At 41.4% G+C, this 10,430-nt stretch overlaps 1 protein-coding gene across 1 annotated transcript in view; it reads right to left on the bottom strand.

The window, feature by feature from the left end:
• Positions 1-6,046: 6,046 nt before the first annotated feature.
• The window catches only part of si:ch211-276f18.2 (glucose-fructose oxidoreductase domain-containing protein 1), a 36,210-nt gene continuing 31,826 nt past the window's right edge, over positions 6,047-10,430 (bottom strand). Inside the window, exon 3 of the mRNA XM_037756812.1 lies at positions 6,047-10,244. Within this exon, the coding sequence (XP_037612740.1) occupies positions 9,504-10,244 (741 nt within the window). The 3' untranslated portion in view covers positions 6,047-9,503. The remainder of the gene's footprint in view (positions 10,245-10,430) is intronic.

Here is a 10,430-nt window from a genome sequence, read left to right as displayed (position 1 = left end):
TTATAATTTAAGTTATCTTTCCTATCCAATTGTGCCTTGTATGTTAGAAGTATTGAGTTTAGATTACAATGCCTTAATGTTTGTAAATTAATTTTTCTTCAATAAAAAAAGAAAAAAAGAAAAGTTCACTGTGTTGGAGGAGTCCTTGAATATATTTACAGCCAAAATATTATACCAATAACTTCCACTAAAATGGTTGGTGCACCTGAACCTGGCAGTTACAGCGCAGGTCTTTTTAAAAGTGTGTCTGTATTTTCACTGCGCTGCTAGAAGCATGTTGTCTTATTGTGAAGGACAGGAAGTACAGTCTCGGAAGTGTTGACATCATTGATATGGATGTGAGTTGTGGAAAGATGTCAATAATTTTATACTTGTTAACATTTTCTCAGATTTTGCACTGTACTATAGAAATATTATATTTGGTTGCTATGATTACAGTAACAAAGACAGTTATGCATTTTTCTTATTAATTTAATTTTAATTCTTTTGAAGTTCCACATTCACAAGTGTAAATTTACCAAAGAAAAAGCCTAATTTCTTTGTATTTATGAAAGAAATGGATCTATATCTGTCAACATTTCTTCCTCACAAAACAAGAAAGCAATGAAAACAATGAATGTATGGTACAATATTAATATTAATATCGCAGATGACAGTAAAAATGCTTTTCTGCAGAAAAAGCTTCGCTGAGAGGCAAAAATATACATTACCTTAAATATTACATAACACACAAAATCAATAAACTGCACCAGTGCACCCACAATACTAATATAGTCTATACATCATCCCAAATTCAAAGAGGAAATGCTATTTTTTAGATTTACTTCATGTACAAATGTCAAAAATGAAGAAAGTATGAAAATATAAAATTTCCATTTTTGCTTTACTTTTGCATTTCTGGTCATATAACTATTTATGAAATTATGTGACATCATTGCAGGATACATAGCTCAGTTTGTCCTGAAAAAAGAGATGTAAATAACATGATTGTGCATCACAGTTACACATGCATTATTACAAAAGGAGACCAGGCAGACCGGATAAAAAAGGCAAATAGTCAAATAAACCCTTGATAGTGTGCCACATGTAGCTGCTTCCTGAAAAGATGTGCCCGCCCCAGAATGCAACAGTATACTCAGCTTTTTTTATTTGATTCACCAGAAAACATGTCATCAAATAACACAATGTGTACAAATGTATAAATGGGAGGTGATGTGTGACTAGATGCAGTAGAAGGATATAATGTGCAGCATCTACAGCAGCCAGCAGGGGGCAGCAGAAGCTTTATTATGTTTTGTGCAGCCAAGGAGAAGCTGAAGGACTCCTGCACATCCTCCCATGAAAAATGACTTCTTTAATAACATGAAACTACAAAATCTCTGAGCAGTAGCAGGTGTTTTTTGTATCATTTACATCTCTGCATGCAGAGAGGATGAGACACTTAAATGGGTTTAGTTGTGATATCAATCCTGTCACCAAAAGATGTGAAATAAGAACATGAAATGAGTGTCATTATGGATGTACATATTTTTTTATTCCATAGAAACTGCAGCATAAGACAAGTGCTGAAGCCATAAACCATGTTGCAGACACACACACACACCCTCATCCACACACATTCAATCAATGGCGAGCACAGGTGCAGGGAGATGAGACAATAAAACACTGAGGCAGGAGTCACACAGCCAATCAAAAACAGTATAAGAGGGAGGGGAGGAAGTGCATCGTCACACTTTACAGCACGCTGAGAACTCAGAGGGGCTTTTATTTCCGTGACACATGTGGCAGACCTCCTAAAAATGCCCTTAACGGATAGAAAATATAACTTATTCTTACAGTAGGTACATTCTCTAGATTACTGCAAGACCCATAAATATGCGTTTGAGAGCTCATATTACAGTATGCACAGAGGTCCATGCATCCACAATATACATACATAACAATAAATATTGGATATAGTCACATTAATACAGCATCGTTTGTTTTTTTAAGGGTACAGCAAGACATGGCAGGAGTCAGCATTCATAAACCAGCCAAGGAAAGACATTCACAACCTGTTATCTGTCTGTTTGTAGTTTTATTAAAGGGGTTACCGTGGTTACTCCTCTCCTAGCTCCAGATGAGGAGAGGAGAGGAGAGGAGAGGAGAGGAGAGGAGAGGAGAAGAGAGAGGAGGAGCGAGATGAGAGGAGGAGAGGAGAGGAGAGGAGAGGAGAGGAGAGGAGAGGAGAGGAGAGGAGAAGAGAGAGGAGGAGCGAGATGAGAGGAGGAGAGGAGAGGAGAGGAGAGGAGAGGAGAGGAGAGGAGAGGAGAGGAGAGGAGAGGAGAGGAGAGGAGAGGAGAGGAGAGGAGATAGGTAAATGTTTTGGGGGAAGGTCTGAAAAAGCACCAGTGAGCTTGTCCTCCAGGCTTCAACCTGACTCACAATAGAAAGAAAAAGAGGGAGGGGAGAGAGAGATAGAGAGAAAAAAAGGAGAAACTGATCTCGAGGGTTACCCCGTGAAAAACGTGAAACGACAGCTCAACGAGCAGCAGATCAGAAACCGTTACCTTCCTCAACAACACTGATTGTAAAAATGTTCAGAGTTCACCCTTTGACCAGTCAGTCAGAGAAAGAGAGGAGAGATGGAGGACGGATGCGTGAAAGGAAGAGGTGTAGACATACAGAGGAGTGAGTGTAGCGTGTTACTGTGTGTGAGTGAAAATGAAAGAGAGGGGGAAAAAAAGAAGACAGGACCTAGTTTCGGCAAACGTGGCTTCCGGTTGCTAAGTAACGGTCTCCAAGGGCAGAAGAAGCCCCTCTTTGAGGTTGTTCGTCTCCAAAATGAACAATTTTCAGCCCATCCCACCTCCTCCACCTCCACCCTTCTCTCCCTCAGTATAGGGAAAGCCTTTCCTGAGCAGTTTGTGAATGCTGGCAAACCAAGAACAAGCAATCCATAGTCCCGACTGACAAGGCAGTCAAAGTGCAAGAAGTTGGAACTGGGGCACCTCCTGTGTTATTTTTCTGAAGCCGGTTCGCTCTTAACAGGCCTCAAGCAGCGAGCAAAATCTAGATCCATAAACTGAGTCCATAAAGCACAGCATTTGTATTATGGAAACATAAGCTCCACTGTCCACAGTTCTCTGTTGCACTGGTGATACTGCATAACGTCACCTCCACATCAACATGATGTCTGAATATGAGCTACGACATAGAACAACTTTTCAATAAGCATAAAAAAATCAAATATTCAGTGATTCAACTTTTAAAAGAAAATAGAAGAAAAACAGTCAAGTGAACTCATTTTTAAAATGTATGAAATCCTCATACTGTACCGTAGCACCTGATTCAACGGTTATCAGACCATTAAATAGGCGTTATCAGTCGCTATAAGCACCATAGATGTGGGTCAATAAGGGCCTACTACGCCTACTACGTTGTAAAAGTGAATGAAACGTCAATTTTTTGATAACAAACAAAAAGGCTTCTTTAGGTTTAGGCAAGAAAAAAAAGTTAAGTTTAGGGAAAAAACATTGTGTTTTGGGTTCAAATTACTACAAACACAAAGACAACTACACGTTGTTGGTTTCACACGTGATGCAAACTTCGGCCTCCTGGGTGAAAACCCTGTGTTTTGCGTCCACGACTTCCACCTGCACCCCATATGGAGTTTCACGCGGTCTATACCACAGCCCCCTGACTTCGGCTTCTGCTCCTGTCACAATTACTACGGTCGCTAGAGGTCGCTGTCGTCTTCTTTTATACCTTCTTTTGGCGATCTACCATGTGAATAGATGATAAAACCTACTAGTGGGTGTAGTAGGCCCCTATTGACCCACATCTATGGTGCTTATGGCGACTGATAACACCTATTTAATAGCCTGTCAACAGCTCATTAAATATTCAGTGCTTCAGAACCCAGATATTGCCATCTATCTATTGCACCTCCATGCAGCGCTGAATGTGTGGATCTATGCATAGCTGGGGTTGATTTGCAGATGCTTCACTAATAAGCAGTAAAGGGTTAGGAGTATTAAGGTTGTGATGTGAGAATATTGCATCAACTATCATTTTCAGCATCATAATGACACCAAATTAAATTCCCGCACTTTTCAATATCTTGCCAAGTATGTGCTGAAATGAAAAGCCCTCTGGTCTTGTGATGCTCTTCATTAGAAACAGATGCTAACAGCACATTTACCACAGTACATGGGCAGCTGGCTGAGGATGTGTCTGTTCAGCTGTTTGATCACAGCTCCATGGAGGAGGAGAATGAGTCTGTGTGGACATGCATAAACCTCCAGTTAGCATAACAAACTGAGAGTAAATACAAGTCTGGTAAAGCTAATGTCATCTGTTGCTTCTTATACATCTTTTCTCCCCAAGGACACTCAGTATTGTTAATTCAATTTTAGCATGAGACACAAGCTGACTTAAACATACCGGGTCTATTGTGAGAGGATCCCTACACACAGACCTGTGCAGGCCTGGGTAATGAAACACTGTAAACCAAGTTCACCAGGGGACAAAACAGAAGATGGATTGGGAGATAAAGGGGAAGAAATAGGTGCAAACAAATATTTAAAATTGAATAATGATTAAATTGGAGTTAATTTCCCTAAATCTTTGAGTTTAACTACTGGTGTGTTTCTTTGGGGGCTGGATGAATGTCTGCAGCACCAGTTCTTTCATGGATATCTCAACCCAGCTAATTGAACTTATGAATTGAAATAACAGTCTCAGAACCTTCTCTGTATTTTAACTAGGGCTACCAACACAAAACAATGACAAATATTGTCCAGAAACCCTCACAAGTACTGCATTTTACATAAAAAATATGCTCAAATCATAACATGGCAAAGACAACAGCTGTCAGTGTGTCAGTGTGCTGACTTGACTATGACTTGCCCCAAACTGCATGTGATTATCATAAAGTGGGTATGTCTGTAAAGGGGAGACTCGTGGGTACCCATAGAACCCATTTTCATTCACATATCTTGAGGTCAGAGGTCAGGAGACCCCTTTGAAAATGAATTTTGTGTAAGTTTGGAGCGTTTTGTTTTGCCTCCTTTGCAACAAGCGGTTGCAAATGATTGGTACCAATGGATTCCTTAAGTTTTGTAGGTTCATATGATGCCAGTATCTTCACTCTAGCTTTAAAACTGAGCCCGCTACAACCTAAAAATTGTTCAAGTTGCGCTAATGCGTTAAAGAAATTAGTGGCGTTAAAGCGAATTTGAGTTAATGCTCAGCCATTTTAAGGGGCATCCTGGGCTCCTTGTGAAGGATTTCCAGTCAGCTTTACTTGCTATCATCACTGGCATCTGTTCACTTTCAGCTGCATGTTTGCTCACCTATGTCTTAGATTCCCCGTTACATGTCTATCAGTTAACCAGCAGGAGATAATTTACATCCAAATCAGACTCAACAAGACTAAACAGCTGAGGCTATTCCATCACAGAGCCGTAAATCAGACAGTAATGAAGTATGTTTACAGGCCTGACGAGGGAAGAAAACAACCACGTGATAATCAAAATATGATTTTGTATCCTGGCTCGATGCCCGTCTGTCCAGTGTCTGCCCTCTCACTGAGGCTGCTTAGACCTTAATTCAAATTTAAAAGGGGACATAGCATGAAAAACTCACTTTTTCAGTGCTTGTGTTGGGTATCTGGAGGGGTCTAGCAACCCACAAACTGTGAAATGAGTCAACCCAGTCCGTATGTTGTGGGCGCATAGATCAGAAAACATGTAAACTTTTTCTGGAGGGGCTCTTAAAGAGACAGGCGCTGCGCTAAAATGGAGCGTTTCAGACGGAGGGTGAATACAGGTACATTCAGACAAACTGTATGAGAAAAATAATGTTTTTTTTTTAACATTAAAGCATGTTAACATTCGTTCTAGTAGAAACCCAAAATACAAGTATGAACCTGAAAATGAGCATGATAGGTCCCCTTTAAATCATGACAACATACAATTCAGGCCTCCTCAATCATAAATATTCAGCATTCATAAAAGAACAGAGAATAAAAATAATGTTTAAAGAAGAAGGGAATTCCAGTGTCTAGTTTCAAATCATGAATATATTGCTATCGGACAAAGGGGGAAAGTCTATATGCAGATTTGATAAGGCGCTTGGTACACAAGGGGCAATAATATAACTGGAGTTATCTTAAAGAGTGATAGCTTATCAGTGTTGGACTCTTTGTCAGGCAGAGGTGTTTTTTCCCTAAAACATGTAGCTTAAATCAACATGCTAAACAATAAAAAGGGGTCAGACATGTCAGATACTAGGAGCTGTGAACAGCTACAACTTTGTTTACATCACAGTTTACACTGCATGACAGTTATGTTGGATTATGACTGTGATGATTTATGATGCATCTCAACAGCAACCATAAAGCTTTTCGTAACAGCGTTAAAAGAAAGAGTATTTTGGTCAATAATTCATAGACGGGGATAAGAAGCTGAATGCTCCAAGGCCTCAGTGTGCTGTTAATCTCCCTAATACACTGCAGGTCAGCCCACAAGACGTCAACAGCAAAAAAAACAAAGAATAAATACCGTAACACTCATCAAAAACATGTCCCAGTTCCTTGGTTTGTACAAATAAAATACATACAGTAATCATTTATTTCTTTAGACAAACGCATATTGTTGTTTTAGAATATTTTCATATGTACATTTTCAGTAGTCGTTACATAGATAATATTTCAGCACAGTTTAAGAACTTGAAGCCACACAAGGGGGACATCAAAAAAAGAAAATCAATCTTTTGGCTTGTAGGTCGGTGCAGTTCTCTCACCTGTATTGAGTGCCACCAAACCTTAAAGGGACAGTGTGTAGGATTTGGTGCCATCTAGGTGGTGTGGTTGCAGATTGCAACCAGCTGAGTACCTTTCCAAGACTACGGTAACGTGAGCCACTGAGTGCAAAACCGCAGTGAGAGGTCATCCTTACCATAATAACACTACTACTAAGAAATGCTACACACTGCTCCTTTAAGACAAACTGTATTTGCAAATACTCTCCGAATGTTTGTTTGAGCTTTCCCTTGTGACTGACGGGAAGTACGATTTTCAGTGTCTGATAGTGGCAAAAATGCTCCAAACACAGTGAGAGTCAGGTGTGATTTTGTACGCATCATAAAATCACACTAAGCATCCCTTTCAATTGGAATCACGTTTTGATTTAAAAACTGTCATGCTTGTGTCAAATCCCTCAATCTTGCTTTTCATTTTTCTTCTTCATTGGCTCTCTTTATTAACATATTCTGCACTCGGCTGCACTCATGTAAATTATGCTTAGAAAGATAAGGGTGGTGGTATTCTATAGTTTCTTACTAGAGTACCAAATGTGTATTACTCAAGAGCTAAAACTTGTCCCAAAAGAATGCTCTATTCACTCCTGTTAGGATAACATGAGCTAAAACTGACAGTGTCCAGCTGTTTTGGGGAATCCGTCTTTTTAAAAATTACATTATATATTTTTGACCTGTTTTTAACGCGTTAGTAACGTGTAACGTAAAAGCTTTGTTTTTCAAATCGCTAATTTTTTCTGTCTTTCTTTCTTTGGTGCTGCAAGACCCCGATCAGACAGAGTGCGTTTTAGCTGGCTGGGGCGGCTTTTTGTAATTGTTTTCAATGAGATTGAAGCGTTTTGCTCGCTGCTTTTGCGTTGCTGAGTGCCTCACGTTTTTTAATGGAACGCCCTGAACGCCTTGAGTTGAAAAAATAAACAGCTCCCGAAGTCTTTAGCGTTTTTTTCTCATTGTGGTGACTTTTGCTGGATACCCGGAGCTTTATGACTTTACCAACTATAGTTATCATGATCTGAACAGAAAACAGCAGGAGACAAATTAGTGCGGTACTTGAGATTTTGGGTAAGTTGTTTTCATTAATTTAAACTATTCTATTGACTATTTGGGTCGCTTGCTGTTCATGGTTTGTAATAAGGTACGTTAGCACTCATTCAGTGGTTGCCTAGCAACATAAAAAATAAAAAGAGGCAGCAAAATGCAAAAAAAACACTCTCTTTGATTGGGCCTAAAGTAGCATACCATAGGTGTATCAAACCTTTTTCCGCTGTAAACAGCTGCCTGCTGTGATAGGAAACAAGGTTGATGAGAGCTGTGAGAGTGAACCAAAACAGCACAGTTGTGGCCCATAAAACCAAAACAATGAGCTGAAAGATACTAAAACTACGTAGAGTTGAGGGGGACTGAAGAGTCAGGTGATAAATATCTGTGGGTTCATTACTACGAGTGACACCTTTCACAATAAACACAGTCATCTGGCACATTGTTAAATAAGAAATATTGATTGGTGCAGCTTTAAAGGTTTATACCTTCAATACGAATAAAAAGAGCTTGTTCATCCCGGGAACGTAGAGTAACACCTCTTACGGAAACTGAAAGAAACGTTTTCAGTCTGACTGTCGGCGTGGGTCCAAACTGAACTCACATGTGATGCATACTGACAAACCTGCATGTTAGAGAAGCTTTATAAAGCATGCTAAATGCTAAATCGCGGTAGCTAGATGCAAGTGTGACCCATCGCATTGCAATATCGGGACAAAACCCGCACACTGCTCAGCATTCACTCACACCTTTAGTGCAAGACTGCATTAATATCCACACTTAAGGCTCGGTACAGATGTGCACACAGTGTATTTCATGGCCATGCTTCATGACAATAGAGAATGCATGAAATAAATAAGAAGAACATCAAAGTATCACTGCACTGGCCACTCATACGGGACTCGCAAACTGATGCACGGGCTACTGTAACTGCATAAAGGCATACCATAGTATGTTTTAACCCTTAACTCCAGGCTGGAAGATAACAGTGTTTCTGCTGCCTGGATTTATTGCATACATAAACCAGAAGGTAAAAACCCACCAGCCAAACTATTGATTTCTTTTCTCTGTTGTTTCACACACACAGAGGAGGCATACCGAGCAGACAGAGACTGAAGCTATCAAGCATACTGATTTTCTTTTTTTTAAACATTCACTTGGTAAAACTAGCAAGTACTTGAGACTACAGCAACAATACAGCGGCACAGTTTGAACTGAGAGGACTATCGTTCTTCCTTGGCTGTCCTCGTTTTGGACCCACAGTGTAAGGTGTTGTCTTCCAGACCCGGTCATATAGAAGAGAAGCAGAGATGAGAGGCGCAAATACCCTTATGGTCAAGCAGAACACAGAAGCATTAGTTTCACTCCCTGATCCGCCTCCGCTGTAGATCTTTCTGTTGAATCAGTCTAATTTACAAGTGCATCTCCCCGGAAGGACTCAAGTCTTTAGTCAGAAGGAAAAACAGGAAAGGCTTCTTTATAAATAAAGGTTTGATTATTGATCACATTGTGTTTCCTCTACCTAGTATCAGGAAACTGCATCATAGTGGTGTAACCTCTCTGTCTGTAACAGTAGCGAACGGGTGACGAATTTCGGAACTGAACCCCGAAGCTGTAATAAAGTTCCAACACCGAGGCTTTTCCAGTGCCACCATCAGTTAAGGTTAACAGTAGAGCGACATCCTACTCCGCCGCATGGCCTCGCTGATCAAATAGGCCGGGCTGATCTCCGGTTCCTCCGTCATCACCACAATGTTCTGCCACTCTCCGCACTGGTTGGACTTCTTGATGGTATCCACCACGCAAAGAGCATAAAGGCAATCCTCAAAGGTAGCGGCCATTGTCAGAGGCCTCCCGTCCCACGTCCGCCTGTCGTCCTGGTCCTCAAAGGCCTGCCGCACCGCCTGGATCATGCGGATCGTTCCGGTAAGATACGGGGACGGGATGTCGCTGAAGGCCTTCTCCGGTAAGGAAGCCTTCTCGAGAGGCGTGGTGTCTTTGAGCAGGAGTTCGGGACCTCCGCCGTTTCCTCCGCCTCCGCTGTTCTTCTGTCCGTACAGGTCGCACCCCGTGACCGTCAACCTTCCAACCGTCCCCACGACGATCACCTCCTGCCGAAACTCTCCGGGCACGTTGAAGTTGAGCGTGACAGTGCAGCAGGCGCCCCCCTCCAGCGCCATCTGGAACGTGCAGAAGTCGTCGCTGGTGATCTGACGGATGCCCCGGATGTGATCCGTTTGTTTGACGAAGGTCTTGAGGAAGCCGTGGACTTTTGCCGCACGCTGACCGGTGAGAAACGTAAGCAAGTCGATGATGTAACTGCCCACCGAATGCAGACCGCCGCCTCCCATCAGGTCGTCACAGCTCCAGTTGTATTTCTTCCCCAGGAGACTACCGCTGTGGACCTTTAGGGCAAAGATTTGATACCGTATTAGGTCTTGTTTTCAGCTGATGTGATCAGGACAAGAAAGAACAAAACTATAAAACAGTTGGGGTGGTATGTGAGGTCAAATCTTGTGTCAGAAAGTACCCACGCTGCTAAAGTGACTTTGAGCAATCATTATTATAAATGGCAAGAAAGCAATGGTCAT

Source organism: Sebastes umbrosus, chromosome 21 (assembly GCF_015220745.1).
Source record: "Sebastes umbrosus isolate fSebUmb1 chromosome 21, fSebUmb1.pri, whole genome shotgun sequence".
Lineage (NCBI taxonomy): Eukaryota > Metazoa > Chordata > Actinopteri > Perciformes > Sebastidae > Sebastes > Sebastes umbrosus.
The sequence above is the reverse complement of the archived record's forward strand: the minus strand, read 5'-3'. Positions and strand labels throughout refer to the sequence as shown.